The following is a 19,362-nucleotide window of genomic DNA, read 5'->3' on the forward strand; positions in this document are numbered from 1 at the left end:
GTTTTGTTTTGTTTACATTTAGACTGGTTTACTGGTTGGTTTACAATACTTTCTTTCAGAGAGCTAGACTGAAAGCAGCAGAAGACACCAGTTGACAGTCAGTTTAATTTGCTGATTCATCTGTTACAGGGATGGCGTCAGGCCAGAGCTTGGCTCGCAGACTAAAGGCTGAGAGCTGTGAAGATGCTGGGACTTGAAGGAATGTTGTTAAATTGTTACTGAGTGGAGGCAGTGAAAGTTTTTTTCTTTGGTTTTAAAGTGCTTCTAATTTTGCATTGACAGAAATCTTTCTACCTTGAACTTGAAGCATTTTTTGGTTAAAGGGAGATCAGACATTAGAAAGATACAAGGATGGAACAGCTGGCTGTTAGTTAAGTGCTTCTTCCATGGATATCTTGTGCAACCAAAAATGCAGCTCAAATAAGCTTATGTTTCACAGCAATCAAACAGAGTTTTGGCAGAGGCTTTGCAAATGTCGTCTTTTCCTGGCAGACTTGCAAAATAAACCTGCTGGGTTAAGTAATGAGACTAAAAGGGAAAAAATCCAGGAAATCTTTTCTTGCCAACAAGCAATCTGGAAGAGGGTTACGACTGAAGAATTGATCGTTTCTAATTTAAAAGAAATGTCTTAAGTAGATTTAACTCTTTTTGCACAAAGTCTGACTTTGAGAAGAGCTTTGAGCATCTAGTTCAGACATTGTGACTTCTAGAGACTATGGCATTTTGGGTTTGTTTTGGTTTGGTTTTTTAATTGCTAACAATGGAACTAGAAATTGTTTTGTGAACAGAACGGATAGATTGCAGCCTTCTGCTTTTCAAAATAAGCTATTTCAGTAGAGGGCATGCTGTCATTTAAGTGTTTTGTATATAATTTCATTCTCCTCCTCCGTAGCTGTAAACACCAGCCGGTATGCTGAAAGTTATAGGATCCAGACATATGCAGAATATGTGGAGAAAAAACATGAAGAAAAACAGGCCAAGAGAAAATGTACAGAAGATAGTTGGAAGGAGATGGAGAGGAAGAGGTTAAAAACACAGTGCACACCTTACGTTTCCCAGAGTCGATACTACTGTGTTAACAGGTGAGATGTCTGTGCTGCCAGCTCGTTTTCTGACTGCATTTATTTCCAAAATCTAGCCGTTTTCAGGTAGTTCTTAACTAATACAGGACATTTTTTCTGTGTGTATTTCTGTGCATATAAATCAGCAGTGGTACATCAGCTGTGACTAGACAATAGGTAAAAGAACAGAGGGAATTTCATCACAAATGTGATCAGACAGACTTAAATGCTGAGATCTTGAGGGCAGGTCACATCACAGCTTCTGAGCTTGATGTAGCAGCATAGTTTCTTATAACCCAAATTTCAAAATTATTTTCTTTAGTCATATGACACTTGTGAATGGCTTGTGTCATGTGGACACTTAGTTGTCAAGATCTATCCTTTTAAAGACCATGTTGGTTTTGGGCTGACTTTCCATGGTGATAATAGTGCCATAAAGAATGGTATAAATTCTCTTCTAGAGCAGTCCTGATGAAGTTGTCCTTATGTTTCAGAAATAGGATGGCAAATGATGATACTTGCATGGCTTTAAGCTTTTAGTATAAAGCTTGAAAAAGGCTTTAGTTCATTATTTAAGGACAAAATTAAGTCAGGACATGCTGCTTTTGTTTCTGGTACAGTATGTTCCCTATGTTGCTGTGTGTATTTCTTATTCCATATTTATCCGCTGATATTAATGACAGGTTTTGGATATGATGGTAACAGGCAGCTTCTTTCTCAGTTGTCTGTTTAGCTGAGCATGTGAAGAGATTTCTAGTGTTAATATAATTGTATAAATAACCTATCAAGTTATTGCCATTCTTCCCCCTCCCTTCTCCTGCACTGTCCCCTCAGTTCTATGAATTCTATATGAGAATAAGTTTGAGTGGAGTGTGTAAGTTACATTTCTCTAAGCAGATGTTTTGGTTTGTTTCTTGGGGGGTGTGTTTCCTTCTCCTCCTTGCCCCATGGTTACACAAACCAAATTTGGTAGTCATAAAACCAGTGCTGAGGTATTTCTGCTTTATCTTTCTTGGAAATGCTACTTTAAGTTCTAGTTCTTATTATATCTTCCTGTAAATGTTAATCTGTCGAGTAACAGATTCGTGAAACTTGTTCTGTTCTTCTCATGACCTTATGATTTTGCAGGTGTGTATTTTGGCAAACTGTCAGATGTTCATGGCTTTTGTCATGGTGGGAATTCTAAATGTGTTATAGACGTGTTTGATTCAACAAAACATATGGAGGAATGATGATACAATCCGTATCAAATGAAGTTAGTTTAATGGAACTGTTGTACTCAGGGATCCTGGGGAGTCTGTGCTGTGAGGAGATGAGGAGCCTTAAGGATTCTCCTGGCACCAGCCTGCATGAGGCTAAGGCTTAGCTCTGTAACTAAGGTGGTAGACTATTAAATAGTCTGGAAATACTTACTACACCTTGAGTTTGCTGCAAAGAAACACTAAGTTCTAGTTTTGTTTCTGCCAGAGGAAGTGTCTCCTCTCAGTGAACGCTGGAGTTTGTACCTCACAGGTTGCAGGCAGATGGTAACGATGGCAGCTCATGAAGAACAGGAAATGCAGAAAGCTGATTTGCTGTTGTCATGCACAGAAGTTTAAGATCCACCACAAATTTTTCATTTGGAAAATTGCTGAACAAAATTTTTGGTAAATTCTTTCCTAAAAGTTTGACATACCCCGATGTCCCCAATGTTTGTCTAAGCAATTTCTCTCCTTGAAAATTTTTAATATGTTTTTTTCACCTAGTGTGTAAATATTCTACTTCTATTGAAGTAGCTTTTTGTTTTCACGTGATCAACAACTTGATAGCCTTGGATAGCAGCCTTCATTTTGTTGACAGATCTCTTGTAATTGATGTTACATAATTTTTTGTTCTCTTATTATTCCATTAATAAAGTGATTTAGTTCTGTTCCTGAATTCCCTCTCATGCAGGTCTTTTGACATGTTTTTCTTCATTTATTTTTATTTGTTACTAGTTATATTTAATTCTTTTGTCAATTTATATTTTGTAAATGCTTCCTCTGAAGTGTAATCTGTTTAGATAGAATGTGGAACTGCAAACCATGGTCTTTCATTTCACTCAAGACGAACACTTTATTTTCCAGAAAAAGGTATATAAAACTATTTCTATCTAAAGGTATATAAAAGACTTCTGTTTTATCCATTATATACAATAATTTTAATATAAATATTGGTATTACATTTTATATAAACAATTGGGACAAATATGTATGTGTACGTGTATATTTGTCCAGATTAGTTGAAGTCTTATGTAGCTGAGCGCTCAGCACTGTGATGTATCCAGCAGCTGATCCCTTATAATAGCTTCATGTTACTGCATCCTTTATTTATTTATTATTTAATGAGCTTGCTGCATCAGCTTCTGCCAAGGAGCACAGCTGCAGGATAGCTGTTTGTCTCCATGATGACAATGTGTCCTGGTTACTTTTTCATTCAGTAAGGAAGTTGTTGAGTATTTCTTGTAAGGAACTTCTGTCTTAAATTGACAGATTGATAAATATGTGACAAAGGTTCTTTAATTCTTGTCTTGTTGATAAAATGTAGTTCTATATTGTAGAGGAACTTCTCTTCAGAAAATAAAGTTTAATAGTATTAATTGCAGTCACAAGGTAAAATGGTTTATAATTAATATGTGTCCCTTGCATATAACTTAATACTACCCTTAAATATAAAAATTGATTTAAATGGAAATATGCCTAATTAATTATGTAAGATGGAGAAGGAGATGAAAAACTGCTGTATTTGACAGAACTTCAGGTAGTAAATACGATCCCCTTGTCCAAATCTGTTGCTATTCAGAACACACATAGGAAACAGATGGAACTGGCTGTGTTGTGCTTAGCAAATGACTGCCTGCCAGCTCTGCCATGCCTGTTAAATGCATGGCTTTAAGAGCTTTTCCTTAGCAAAATAGTGTTAAACCATAGCAGAAAAAGTCAAATAGGGCATGCTCTCTGGTACCCTGCTCCCTTTGTACTTACTTATTCTCCTAATCATCATCTGAAAAGAGTAAAGTAGAGTAAGGACAATGCCAAAGACACGTATGAAGTACAAAGAAGGGATAAACTATTCTGGCTAAAACTAGGAGTGCAGCATCTTCTGTCAAGTCAGGGTGCTGTTTGTAGCACCACTTCCTTGAATGTCTTCATTTTGCCAAAGATTATCTAATTTTTGAAATGTGCAAGTGTTTCTGCTTGGTTTATTGATGATGATTCTTTTTGTTTGTTACAGAAATGGTTGTTTATAGTGGTTTATTACCCACTAAAGAATAGGAATTGCAAAAGCTGAGGTATTAAGGGTATAGATAACAAATATTGCAAGTAAATTATTATAGTGTTCCTGCATGTAGTGTTTTTTTAGTTGAATTCACCTGCTCTTCGCTGAAATGACTGATTTTTATGATGGATCAGTGTTGTTTCAAGTGTCAAGAGAACTTAGAGTTTTGTGTAAATGAAATGTATTTGAAATTGTAGACCCTCGTATATCCAGGCCAGTTACAAATACCTTGTTGTGATGAATTGTTTCTTTGAAAACTCAGACATGCTTTTCCAAAACAGAAAATGTTAAATGCTACATTTTCATAATTGTTTTCCTACCTTTTGCTCCCCTCCACTCGCTGATTCTTTCAATTTAATTGCCATAGTACTAGTTGGATTGCTGCTATTTAGTACGTCTCAAAACATATTCTCTAGAAAATAAATAAGAGTTATTGCCTGGATAGCTGTTGTACAGGTGTGTTTTGAAATCTAAGCATTACATGGTTAGAGGATGGTGTAAATCTGTGTCTTTAACTGGTCATAAGGATCATAAAAGAAGTCTGTCTGCATTGGGCAGTGACTGATATTGTGTTTGAATCTTTAACTTTGTTCAGTTGTTTCTCAGCTGAATGAGGAAGTTGAGGCAGATACGTGGGCACATCCAAAATAACTGTTATGATGAGAAAACAGAACTTTGAGTACTGCTCTAACTTGTATATGCAACCATACTCATTTACTGCTAAGTACATATATATTGTTGCTGTAATCTTTAATCTTATTTAAGGTTAAAGAAGAACAAGATGTAAAAAATTAACCCTTTCCCCTCTAGAAGCCATGCAATCAATGAATGAATAGAAAATAAAATTATTTGGGAAAAAGGAAGACGATGGTTCGTATTTTGTGCTGCCACTTTTTGGTGATGGGCTTTTTTTTTTTTTTTTTGCCATAAGGCAAAAAAGGTCTTCCTCTGCAGGAGGACCATAAGGCCTAAAATTAATTTTTATGTTGCTCTTTGGTAACCCAGCTAAACATGCACTGAAGGTCAAGAACTTGTTTCTCTTTATTTGCAATAACTTCACAGGAGTCTTATGTTGGAAAAAATTAAATTAAATTGAGCCCTAAGACTGTTCTAGAAGGGATCTTCTTCCTACAGTGAGTGCAAGTTCCCTTCTGAGAGCCAAGTGCTGAAGAAATCCTGGGATCATAATTTATGGTTCCTGAGTTTTTTCCTCCTAATGTATTTTTCAGAATGGCTTTCCTCAAAGTAGAATTCTTACAAGCTTTTCTAAACTGTATTTTTAAAAAATAGTACTTTTTCATTTCCTAAATGCTCCTTCTTCCCTAGCCTTTTTTTCTTTCCAACCCTAGTTTTTGCCTGTTTTGCAATCTCGAAGTGTGTACATAGGATTAACAGTTCTATCCAGATTTTTATTGGTGGTGGTTGTGGTATGACTCAAATGATGATTTGTAAGAAATCATGCAAGAAGGCCTTCTGTGTGTGAATGTTTAGAGGAAAAACCAGCTATTCATCAAAGTAAATGGTGTTTGTGCTCCTAAAGTGGATGTAAGAGCATGAGATGTAATCATATGTTTCATCTTTGTTTATTGCCTTTGGACATCCCAGACAGACTCTGTTTTAAGTTGCAAAATGTTCAGCTGAAAAAATTCCATTTCAAAGCCAAAACTATACTGCAAAATTTAACATTTCTTCCTTTAGCTGAAACCTTATTGAAACACTGTAATTCACTGCTTTGATTAAAAATTAAAAAATACCTTGTAAAGTTTTGTTTTATAACTTAGTATTAATATTTATTTAACTCACAGAATAGAACATGGCTTAGATGCATACAGCCATGTTGTGTAGTTCTAATGAAAAAAAATTCATAAATCTAAAACTACCCTTTTTTAAATTTGTTGTTCTAAAAGCATTATATTAGACTTTTAAGTAGCTGGTGTGTACATATCTAGAAGTTCATAATGGGAACTGTTTTTTAATTAGCCCCTTTGCTACCTCATTCTGTTCTATACTCATGCTAATTTGATTTTAATATTGTCATTTGTCTTTTAAGGAAATTTAACAATAGCATTTCAGTGGAACAAAAGCCTACACAAGGTTATTTCAGTGTGTGCTGAATGGAGTGGAGCTCGGAGTTCATCTTTATACTGTGTCAGACTTCATTCAAATGCTGCTAATGAAATGAGTGTGCAATTTTTTGTGCTCTTTATTTTACTGATCCCATTAATAATACAACTCTGCACTTGAAAGCCAGATTTAAATTTTATATATGGAGCTTGATGTTTCCTCTACCTTTATATATAAATGCTTTTAAAACTTCCTGTAGTTCCAGGAGAGAGGTGAAGTTAGCATGTAGGCTCCTTCAATTTCAAGATGTGGTTTTGAGGCTTCAGTTGTGCATGATTTGGTGTCCACTGACAGTGCTTCAAAGAGCTTGCGTAACTATGAGAATAAAATTTAAAACTGCGCAGAGATAGAGAACTGATTTAATTACATTTCAGATGAGTGATCTCATCAGAATAGCAGCTAAGTCTGACACATCAGTAGTACAGAAAATTAATACCTTGATCTAGGGAAGATTGGATTAGATAGCAAAGTTAAGGAATTTTATAGTTAGGCCAAATCTTTCCGATAATGTCATTTCATGGTACACCACTTATGACAGTTTATTCTTCTACCTTCATAAGCATTTAATAGATGTACAACAATGTGTACCTGTGTGATAGTTACTCTTGACTTTTTCACAATCCTCTTTCTTCCGTGTTCCAGTTTTACAGGTACCAGTACAGTGGGGAAGAGAAGCATGAGTCCTATTGAGGAAGAAACTGTTTCTGATGATATGGAAGAGGGAGAAGGCCAAGATCCAGAAAATGATCAGACAGACTCCTGTGCAGAGTCCCTTCCAGATGGTAAGAAGAGAGCCAAAAAGTTGAAAAAGATCAAGACAGAACAAGTTCCAGCAGGTAAGTGCTGGAACCACGTTAATGCACATGGTTTTCTCTTCTGTTTGGAAATGTTCTAGGCCTGAACAGAACCGAATTTCTTTTCTTGAAAGTCGTTGCTTCTGGCAGTAACTTAGTCCATTACATTCCAAGTTCTTGAAACCGAAGACTGCGTCATTTAAAAATTGTAAAGAAACTCAACAAACAAACCCAAAACAACATCAAAAAGCAAAGAACTCAGCCCAAACCAAAAAAATTCACAACCAACCAAAACCCAATCTGACACCAACCAAAGGAGTCAGAATGTAGTTGATTTATTACTTTTGCTTACTTTCTTCCTTAAAATAAAGCTTTTTGAATATTTTTAGGTATTCTTTTTTTTTTTAATGTGTCTTTGTAGTTAAGGTTACTCAATGTGTTTTGCATATTGTAAGCAAAATTGAAGGCACACTGTTTTGATGTATGCATTAATACATTCAGTGTTCTGTGTGATCTTTGTAACCATAACCTTTATTGGGCTTTATTTGGCTGAGGACACTTCACCTAGGGTTGGTGTGAAGGTGGGTGTTTTCAGATCTGAATACTATATATTTTTTTAGCCAAAAAACTTTGAACTGAATATCTGACTAAATGCAGGCAATTTACAATTATGATGTTTCACCTTGTAATTTTTGCTGGTTTGAGTTACTGCAGCTTGTGCAAAAAAAAAGTAAATAACTATCCTTAGATCACATGAATTTAAACATGAAAATATTTTAATTTTATTGATCTATTTCTTGTTGATTCTATTTCAATGTTTGTTAGCAATTTCTTGCAGAAATTGGTCTATAATAAAAATTAAATCGTATCTTAATTTGGTCCAGATGACCATACTATATTAGTCATCTGGAGCACTGCCTGCATTGAAGTATATTAAAATATTCATAATTAAAACTTTGTTTCCATAACTGCACTAGCAGCTTTTATCCAGAAAGTAGTATTGTATACCAGACATCCTTCCTCCTGACTTGGTAAAGTCTTTCTCAGCTGATTAAAAAGCTGTGCTTGGAAATTGTTTTCTTCTTCTTGTTCAGCAGGGCAGCTGGGGCCTGTAAGCATATGCAAAATGACAAGAGTGTCTGTAATTCCAAGTATAAAGTGCAGGCTCTTATTTGACATTATGGGAATATGTGTTATCGGTATTAATGATTCATCTTTATTCTCCAATTAATTTAGGATGGAAATATTCTTCAGTGTCTTAACAGCCTAAATAAAAATAATGACAAGTACACTTGGGAAAATAGTATTTAACTTTATCATCCCAGTAATTGCAAAACCAAAATTACCTAATTACTAGGGTTAAAAATACGCTATTTACCATTTATGTAAGAAACCTGAAATTAACCTTTATTTTTTCCTCTTTTTTTAAAGTACCTATTCAGAAACAGTCTCTTGGTTCCTCTTTGTAAATATTGACTTGCCAGTAACGTATCTGGAGCCTGCCTCTATAGGAAAATATGTCTTAATATCCTCTGAAAGAACAACAACAAAAAAAAATCTTGATGTAATTTTTATTCCATGATTCTGTCTTCTAGGAAGCCTCACAACTAGTTCCACTGGAATTTTCGAGGTCCCTGAAACATGGTAGGAAACAACTGCCTTAAAAAGTGGAATTGATTGAAAGCAGTTGAGAGAATACACCTCTTGGAAGCCATACTTTATTTAAATAAAGTGGTGTTAACAAAGCAGTATGTGTCCTGAAAATCAGTTTAATTATTTTAAACTGTTTCTTGAACAATCACTGTCAATTTTACTTGTGTGTACATTACCTAGTATATGACTTGTCGTTGATCCTGTGAAATCCTTGCTGTTGTAACTGATGTTAGGTTTAAGAAGCAAGACTCAATGTCCTTTGGTCACCTCCTTTGGCATGCTGGCTATGAACTGTACAAGAACTGGCACTCCGTGATTTTGTGCTAGGCTGTTTCCTTTGCTTGGGGAGTTACCACAGCTCTCCTAATATTTAACTGTTTTTTCAGGCAGCTTCAGTATGCTCTCAGCATTCTGGAAACAGGTAGAACTCCAGTTTTACTTACTGCTTTCTACCTGTTACTTTATCTGGGAACATTTTTTGAATTTCTGTTCTCTACCCCCACCCCCAGTGCAGGTGGTATTCATGTAAATACCAGCCTTACACATACCTACCCTTTCAAAAAACTGTAACTTAAAAGTTTCTCAAACATTAATTTTCTGGTGGGAGGTAGTTTTTCTTTGTTTTCACATCTGTTGTTCCCACTTTTAAATCCTGATTCTGTAAAAAATGTTCTTTGGTAAATGTGATAAACCTGCTAACTGCACCAGCCCTTTATTTGTTTAAAAAAGGATCTGCATTGATAGATTTCAGAAAATGTTTGATATTTAAACTTTTGTATCATGGAAATAAAACCAAAATATGTATTTCCATAACATGAAAATTAAAGACATTTTCTTAGGAGCTGGTTTGTTTTTATTTATTAGTGTCTGAAATGGTTTGAGTGAGATCTTTTTTTTGTTTTCCTTCTTCCTAATATAACAACTTGTTGTCATCCTGTGAGTAGCAGACCCTTTTGTTCCATGGACTATTTTCAAGATATTTGTGAAATGTAACCAAGAAAAGCAGGCCTATTGTCAGAAGATTTAAATTGCTATGTGTTTCCCTTGGAGGGGTGAAAACAAAAGAATTCTACAAATCTGCAAATTCAGAACCATTTCTGTAGAAGAGTGGAATATTAAGAAGGCCTCATTATATTATATTTACACTAGAGTGGGAACTACTCTACTGTCTGTTAAACATAGAATAACCTACTTGAAGGTATGTCAAAATTCGTGGGGTTTTAAATGGTTGTGAACTTGCATTGCAAAGGGAAAAAATAATTTCAAGATGTTAAATGTGAAATGTTGCATTTCTAACCTTAGAATACTCCCAGAAGTACTATAATTAAATTGTTTAATAGCAGCTCTATCATCACATTCTCACACTAAAATGTGGGAAAGACTTGCTATTAGTGATGCAAGGGAAAATTAGTAACTGAACTCTTCTGCTCTCCAGAATCCAGAGACTTTTCTTCTCCAAGGCTCACGACCTTGGAACTAAATACTTAAATCACTTTCATCTTGAGTATCCAAACCAATTGTAATTTAGTTCTCAGAATATGTGCAACACCTAGTAACAGTCGAATGGAGTCCTCATCTCTCATTGAGGTGATTCAGGTAAATCCATGGTGTTCTATCCAAATGTTGGAGTGAGTTATTAACTGTTATCCTAAAGAACTGGCTTAGCATGATTTGGGACAGAGCTTGAGTCATGATGACAGAAGGGTACAGAAGCATTTAAGGGGATTGTCAGAAGTACAGTTAAGGGGCAAGGAATTAGCTGCTCAAGAGACACAGAGGGCACAGTGGCGCAGAGAATCCACCTGGAGTCTGTACCCTGAGGCCATTAGGATCGTCTTTGCTCATGAACAGCAATGCTTACGTACCTGCAGGGAAAACATAAGCCTTAATTCCATTACAATCCAATCCCTTAAAACTTGTTTCTTCAGAGTAGGCTACATACATACTTCTCTACACTACAAAGGTGAACAGCTATACCCACTATTTCTATGCACCTCGTCTCAGGTGTCATTTTGAGAAGCTGGATGTTACTGATCTCTATCAGTAATTAATCCTGCTTAAGAGAACAGGGTTCTTGCATGCCCTAGTCTTTATGTGTGTTTGATTTTACCAGTTGACACCTGGTAAACTGTGCTGGATGGGGCTGTAATATTTCTGACACTAAATTTGGGCGGATGAGTGTCAGAGGTCAGGGCTGCTGGTGGCCTAAGCAGGGGCTGACGCCACTCATCCTGCACCAGACCCCGCTGTTGTGTGGGCTTTGGTCCGCTTCCCTGCGCCTTAAATGAAATCATTAATTCTAGGAGGGAAAGAATGTAGCTTAAATTAGATCCACATTTATTTCATAATGTATGTTTAAAGTATGTGCATAGAATTTGTTTTGGGAGAGCAAAGCTGTCATCGCTAGTTGTGATGGCTCTGGTCGCTGGGGGTTTGTGCTGTTCCTGACTCCAGAGGTCAGTGAATCACAGAGTATCCCGAGGATGGTCGAGTCCAGCTCCTGGCCCTGCACCGGCCAGCCCGCGCTCCCCGTGTGCCTGACAGCGTTGTCCCGGCGCCTCTCGCCCCCGGGTGCTCCGCTCCCCTCAGGGCCGCGCGGGCGCTGCCGCCGTGGCCGCAGCCTCTCCCCTCCCTTCCTCGCCGGCCGTGTGGGGCTGGGGGCCGCAGCCGCCCTGAGGAGTTGTGCTTGTGCCTTCCGACTGTCTGAAGGAGCCGACGTGCCCTTGCTCTCGGTAGTGCTGACGGGGAACATTTCCCGCAGCGGCCGTGCTGCGGCGGTGGCTCCCCGCGCTCCTGCCTGGGGCAGGGGCAGGAGCGGCCAGCCCTCACCGCTGGCTCTGAGGGGACGGAGCTGGGGGGACGCTGAGGAGGGTGTAGAAAGCAACAATGTATTAAAGTTCTGGAAGTAGGTGTTGAAGGGATTGAGGAATTGCCTTGAGAAAATGAGGGAATTTGTAAGAAGTATTAAAAAAAAAAAAAAAAAAAAAAAAAAAAAAAAAGACACTTGGAAGTGTAGGCCTGACCATGGGAGTATCTGACGAAATGGTGTGGAGAAGCATGAGGGAAGTGTGGCTCAGCAGCAAGTGAGGTAGGTGAGCTGAAATCCTGCCACTGCACAGCAATGAGAATTGTCTAATTTGGCTGGAACTTGGACTTGACAGTGATAATTTATCTGTGGCGATGGAGTACTTCATTGCTCACCTCAGAAAGCACACTAAAACTGTATTTGAAATAACGATTTTCAAATTCATCTCAAGTATTTATGTGTGGGAAGTGTTAACAAGTCAAAATGCCCAGGATTGCAGCACAGGATGTAAAAAGTTGCTGGTAAATGAGAAATAGAGATAATTATATCATGTAGACTAAGGGAAGAGTGTGAGTGTCCCTAAAGCATGGATTTGAGTGGGGACAGATAAGAGACTGAATGAATCTTATATGAAATTAAGATTGCTGTGCGTGCAATGGCCCATTCTTGGTCTCAGATTTGAGCTTATGGTTTGGAGCGAAAAGTTAAAATCTTCAGATGGTTTAGATGGAGGCCTGAATTTTATTATGGAACCAGTGGTAAAACCAAGAGAGAGATAGAAAGCTAAAACTTCTGGTGATTGTGGGAAAAAGTAAATGTTGTAATTCTTTCTTTCTTTAAACTTTTGAGTTCTGTCATGGTGCCCAGAAAATGTCTGGTACCCTGGATGTATTCACTGTCTTTAAATCATAGTAAATGTAATGCAGACAAAAATGTCCTCTGCGATTCAGCGTCGGAGCATAAAGACTCCTGACAATCAAAAGTTCTTGGCTTCCGATGTGTTTAGACTACTGCCAGCTGAGCAGATGTGTACACTGAAGAATATTCCTCAAGTTACTCCACAGTACATTTAGTAAATGAATAAACATTTGCTTGTTTGTATTGTACTGTTACAGCTTTAAACTTACGCTAATCTAGCACTGCATGTGTGCTTTACAGATACACTGCTACATGTTCATTGGATGAGGAGCAATAGATGGTGGGTTAGACTGAGTTTTATAGGGTCTATGTATTCATATTTAGGATGTTCTTTTTGCTGCAATAGGTATGCAGGAAGCTCATTTTAAAAATATTTTTTCCATCAGAGTAATTATTGGCAGCTATGTGCTTCCATGAGTGCTATAGCAGATCACAGGTTGGTCCAAGCTCAAGGCAAACTCGTTTGGAACGCATCTATTCAGAAATGCAGTATAGAAAACATTTTGCCAAACTGGGAAAAGTTAGATTTCCGTGCACTTATATTAATTTCTTAAAAGAGCTGATAGTTGTAGTTGTACACGAGCAGTCTACAGTCTGCAAGCTTTGCAAATGATGTTGTGGTTTCTAGCAGAGTGACCCTGTATGATGGGGCAGGTAGTGGTGTGCTGCTGAACGTGAATGTCTGCAGGTTGTGGCTGTGCTGAGCCACTTGAACCCTAATCTCTGACCTGTTTTCAACCCATCAAATGACTGAAAATACAATTGTATTAAAGCTGATTGCTTAAAATAAACCTTCTGAAGTTACCAATTCCTTTTATTAGCCCCAAAAAGCTTTGCACTGTTACTGAGGTAAGAATGGCTATTTTATTTGATCCTAAATGTGTATTATAACCTGGAATATTTCTTTCAGATGGGATTTTAAACTTAGAATGTTTAAAGATGACTGAACATGTTTAGTTCATGTATATACTCGGGGGTGGGATTTTTAAATTTGTTGTTCTGGTTTTTATTAGGTAGTTGGTGACTTAATTGTAGGATGCTTCTTACTTCAAAAATAAGCCTGCTCCAAGCATATGCATGTGTCTGCAATTTAAAATTTTTGCATTAGGGGAAGTTGCTTGCCTCATTTGCAATAAATAACTGTTACATGTTTGCTAACATTTCCAGAGCAATTTAAAATCGACCCTCCATTCTGTTTAGAAAAGGTCTATGCTTCAGCCTTTCCTTCCAATTCTCTCATATGCTCGATTTAATTTCAGTTATCCGATTTTTGATGTGCTGTTGAGAAGTTGCCAGTTACCGTCAGAAACTTGCTACAATGGTGTGGAACTGCTGAAAGGGGAAATAATAGTTCAGTTGTTTGCTCCTGTGCTGAGCATGGTGTCTTCAATGAATAATGCAGTGTTGCAAAGAGATGATTTGCCAGAGAATTTCCCCTCAGTATTGCTGGACTCCCCCACCCACAACCCTTTCTGCTGGGTTGTGCCATATTCCCCTAGGGTTTTACAGTAATGGTTACCATAACAGATTAAAAGGTGGTCGTACTAAATGATAAGTCTGTGAAGAACTTAATGGGAACTGGCAAATTTTAGGAGGTAAATGAGGAGTTGCTTGAAATGTTTAATATTCCATTCTTGTAGGACAGATCACTGTATTTGTAGTACTTCAGTCAGGTTCCTTAATTGAAGTAAATTCTTCTGTCTTGTAGAGGGTGCAGCTCTAAGGTGTTCTAAAGTGTTTATAACATCTTAATAATAATTTCTAACAGATGTTTGCAATTATGTGCAGAAGAATTTTTGAGACTCACACCTTTGGTGTTAATCATGTCCAAGAACAGGAGTTTAAAATCTAATTGTTCATTTAATTCATGTCCAACATGAAATTTAGGATGAGGATGTGTCTAAAGTAAAATGGAGATTTAGTGGCAGAATCACTTGTTTAATACTTTTTGGTATTTTTATGCCTTCTTTTTGCTTTTTGAAGAAAGAACTAGAAGAATTAGACTAAATATAAACTAAATATGGAACCATTTTAGACTGATGGTTTTAGCAAACACCTCTTTTCCTTGCAACCATTCTGAAAGGTATTTTGAAACCCTTATGATGACAGTAGCAGTAAGTCAATTCCATATGAGTACTAGTTCATACTAAAATCTAAATTAATGTAGTTTATCCTGAAAAAAATATAGCAGCAGCTATGCAAACTCTTACACAACTGTTTGATTTCTAAGACTAAAGAATAGAATGATGCTCAATTTAATATATTTTCATATTAGTTGCACTCAAGTATTAGCAGGTGGAGCTGATTTTTGCCTTGGAAGTAATCTGTAAAAGACATGCAATTGAAATTGCTACTCCAACATACAGAAGGGGTCTAATAAGCAACAGTAAAAAATAGCATTTTCGGAGGAAAGTGCACTATTTTTCATGGCAAAAAAGGCTTCAGTCTTCTGAGAGGATTCCCAGTACAGTCTGGCAATTTTCAAAGACTAATCGAATGTACAAACTCGTATTTGAAGGGACCTTGGCTGGGGGTTTTTTGTGTACGTGGTGCCTAATCTTAGGGTATGTGTTTTATAAGCGAGAGCTGGAAGCTTTTGTGCATGGGTTCCAGGATCTTAATAAGCACAGGCTTTCTTATTCTGGCTTGCCAAAAGAGGCACTCAGGCCCGTGTATTTTGGTGAAACAGATTTTCTGTCAGTAGATGTTTTTCAATCTAATGTAGATGTTTTCTCAGCCCATAGAAGGAATTTGGAAAGTTCTATGTTCTGCTTCTACAGGAGTTCAGACAAGACAAGAATTGTGGTAAGTTCTGAATTCTAGTTTCTTAAATAAAGGTGCTTCTCTGCCTTCCATCCCAGGCATATCTCAGCAGTTTAAGGTGATGCACAACAAATTTAAAGGTGGCTATCACATTCTCATCTATTTCTTTATACAAAATGCTCGCTTATGTTAAATAAACCAAACACTTTCTTATTTCTTGAATGCATTTCTGAAAAGCAAGCACACACATAAACACAGCATTTAAAAATGCAGAAAAAAAAACTTTGAAAAATGTTGAATGTTGGCATTACATAGAGTTTTGCTTGTGTATATTTTACCTTTTGGGAATAAATTATTGGGATAAAAATTCTGCTGTGAATTGATCATGGAGTACGATTTCAAATGTAGTCACACAGTTTAGGGTAGATTTGTGAACTGTAATCAGTATTTATTGCTCCATTAGTCATTTTGACAAATAGGTTTCATGTTGTTTCTCTCTGCAAGAACTGAAATTATCACTGTGTTTAAAATTGCAGTCTCTTTACTTCTCACAGGCTGTTGTATGACTCAGGCAACCTGTGTAATCTCAGTGTGTTCATGGGTAGAGCCCTACATTTCCACGTGCAGAATATATATGAGAAGTGGAAGATAAAATGAATAATCTGGCTTGATGACTGTTAACCTACTGCAAGGATTGTGATCAGCCATGCTGCCTCCAGTGCAAAGGGATTCCTGCAAGCAGGAAGGCTGGGGGTACTGACACACAGCTCATCTAACAGTCTGAAAACTATACACTGTCAAACAGATGAAAGCTACAGAAAACTGCAAGTGTTTGGCTTGGAGGCTGGAGAGCTAACCCAAACCCCCCAAAAATCCCACAACTGCTGAAGGAAAATGAACAGAGGTTATCAGTAAACATGAGAAGTTAATTAGTTATTGAATTCTTGCCTGTGTCTTCACATTTAACGTTTGTTAAACAGAACTGAAAAGTCTTGTGCAGGTAAGATTTCATGCAGGGATGCCCTTTGACAAATGTGACACTAGAGTGAAAAAAGGTACAATTTTTTTCCTGTCTTGTTGAATAGCATGCAACTCTGTCAACGCTGCCTGGAAGGGTTGAACACTCAGCTGGACCACAGGATATAGATGTTTCACACTGGGGAAGATTTTATGTGTCTTGTCCTTATTAGGGGCAATTAATTCATAGTCACTGACATTACTCTTTAACATGAATTCATACTGTAACAAGCTCTAAGGTTACTACTACATGTTTGCACAGCTCTTTTATTATTCCAGTACTAAGGAATTTATATCACAAACCTTTACAAGAACCTACCTCCTTTTATGTTAGCAAACAATACACAAATTTTTAGTCAAATAGACACAGGAAAATGAATAAAATGGTTTGTATTATCCAAAATTCTTTACTTGATTCTTTTTACATCCTTAAGAAGAACCCTGGCACCACATTTAATAATTTAATTTTAGTTTGTAAAGGTGAGAAATATTTTCTTATCAAGCATTCCTAGTAGGTTACTATCTGTATGTTTCTTTGAGACAGTTGGAACATGCTGTATATACTTTTAAGTTTTTCAGCTTTCTGCTTATTTTTTCAGTTTATACGTAATTACTGAGACTGTGAGCAGATTTTGCTGAGAAAGACATCGCTGTAAGAAGACATGTTTGTCTGAGCAGTCTTTAAAGAGAGTATTCAATTTCTATTCCATCCTTGTCTTGGGAAGTCTTGGTTGAATTGCAAGGCACATTCTAAAAATAAGATACAAAAATGTGTTGTCTAGCTCGAGATGGGAGTATTTGATGAGTGCAGATGTGTATATGATATGCACAGGAAGAATAAGGCCAAGCATTGGCATCTCAGTACTGTGGGAAACAGAACGGAGTAAATGATTTTTCTGGCCCATAAATCTGACTGGAGTTATATTTGCTAACAGTCCAACTGTAGAAACTTCTGGGAAAAAACAGCAGGAAGCTGACACTTGTCTAGTGTTCTGAGTAACTTAAGTGCCAGCTAACTCATTTTCAGGAAACTTGGGGGTTTGTCCTTTTTTTCTTAATGCTGAAACGCATTTACATCTCACAATAGGTTTAAGAGTTCAGTCTGGCAAAAAGGTCAGATGATTTTTAAGTTTCCTCTAAGAAGAAGTGAGTTGCTTGTCAAGTTTAATGTAGTCTAACCTAGAAAAACAGAAAGTAAAAATTTTTACTGTAGTGACATTTAAATACAAGTACTTGCAGAAGATCAGAAAAGTTTTCAGGACTTGTCACTTTTATCATTGCTGCTCTTGCTTTGTGTATTCTGAACCTACTAGATATCAGTGTTTACTGTATAGATTAGGAGATCTATCCACATTCAAACTAAAAAAAAACCCATCATACTGAATTTTCAAAGCTTTTAGTGTAAGCAGCACAGAGTTGTTATTGTAGATAACAAACTGGGAGTGCTGCCACGTTCCAGACTTTTTCCTGTGGAATAGAAATCAATGTGAATGATCCTGAGAGAAAATTTGAACTGTGACAGTGATCCCTCTGGCTGGGTGGATCCATTTTAGCCTGCTCTGGCTGTGTTTTAGGTAATTGAAATTACTACTGGAAACTGGAATGGAAAAAATGGGTAATATAAATAAGCTAAAGCATCCATAATGATAGCTACACAGTATCTGCTTCATAAAAAAACCAAGGCAGGGACTTAACAGCCTTTATAAAATTCAGAATATCCAAACAGAAGAACAAATGGAGAATTGACATAGTTTAGTTGAAAATCACAACTGCTTTACTTATGTTTCATTAGAAGAAGGTAATGGCTTAGTGATTAAATAATATTATGCCCCATTCAAAAGCACAGTCTCCCACTCCCCCTTCATTTCCTGAAGTTTGAGCCCTGTTTAAATCACCGTAGAACTGCTTGGCACTTAGTCATACTCAGACATGCCAGTTCATGTGCTTCTGTGATCCAGCTCACTCTCACGTGGCTGCAACTGTCTCACACCTTTCACGCTCTTTTTTTCCTTTTAGCACTGAGTTGAGTGGGAGCTACAAATGCAAGGCTTGGAGTGTGAGCAGCTGCATGAGTTCCCTCGTACAACACCCAATTCTTATGCCATACGTGCTACTGAATATTATATTCTACAGAATCCAGAACTTGGAAGCTAAAAAGATTCAGAAATCATTTATCTGAAACTAAAGCAGTTCTTCATAGAGTGACTTGTCTCTATTCCACCCTGGGATGTTTATCACAAGTTTAACACTGAAATTCATGGTTGGTGGGAATCTACAAACATTTTGATCTTTGTTTTTATATGTACTTACTTGAGATTTTATAACAAATATGAATAATGTATTTTTCTTCGCTTTTAGTTTATTTGTATTTCCACTGCTCTGTTGAGGATTATACAGCAGCATACAACTTAACCAGAACAGCTCAGAAATGTATTTTCAAACTTAGTGTAGAATAAGAAGCAATTTAAGGGAGCTCGTAGTTGCTTTCACAGTGCTTCTTATTCTTGTGACATAATTTTATTCTCAAAAGACAGAAATCCTTCATTTTTGGAACTGTATGTGAGTAGCTATGGCTGGGATACTCAACACTGAGTCAGCCTGCAGAGAGTTAAGGTGTTTTGTAAATGTGAATTTAATGCTATATTCAGCTAAAGTTTTTAGTTGAGCATGGTTCTTCAGGGAACCTGTGAAGATTTACAGCATTGTAAGGGGAAACAGTACAGTATTTCCTGTCTTTGCTAGCTCTACACAGAGTAATTGCTCTATCAATTTTACTGGCACTTCTTTCAGTTTACTATAAAATCATATCACAATGAATTTCACATTTTTTCCAACAAAATCAAACCAGAAAAATTAATATTTCAATGTATCCCAGGGCTAGAATGGCTTCAACATTTAACCTGATGGTCATTGTTTTAATGAGAGCTGT

At 36.9% G+C, this 19,362-nt stretch overlaps 1 protein-coding gene across 4 annotated transcripts in view; it reads left to right on the plus strand.

Annotated features, from left to right (window-relative positions):
* Nucleotides 1-9,770, plus strand: part of PARN (poly(A)-specific ribonuclease) — a 43,086-nt gene extending 33,316 nt beyond the window's left edge. For 3 of the 4 annotated variants that reach the window (XM_038151055.1, XM_038151053.1, XM_038151056.1), the window contains 3 exons: nucleotides 893-1,082; nucleotides 7,125-7,318; nucleotides 8,872-9,770. In XM_038151055.1, coding sequence (XP_038006983.1) covers nucleotides 893-1,082; nucleotides 7,125-7,318; nucleotides 8,872-8,924 — 437 coding nt within the window. In that variant the 3' untranslated portion in view covers nucleotides 8,925-9,770. The remainder of the gene's footprint in view (nucleotides 1-892; nucleotides 1,083-7,124; nucleotides 7,319-8,871) is intronic. The other variant, XM_038151054.1, reaches the window with a different exon arrangement.
* The last annotated feature ends 9,592 nt before the right edge of the window (nucleotides 9,771-19,362 follow it).

The sequence above is a fragment of the Motacilla alba genome, chromosome 14 (assembly GCF_015832195.1).
Source record: "Motacilla alba alba isolate MOTALB_02 chromosome 14, Motacilla_alba_V1.0_pri, whole genome shotgun sequence".
In the NCBI taxonomy this organism is placed as follows: domain Eukaryota; kingdom Metazoa; phylum Chordata; class Aves; order Passeriformes; family Motacillidae; genus Motacilla; species Motacilla alba.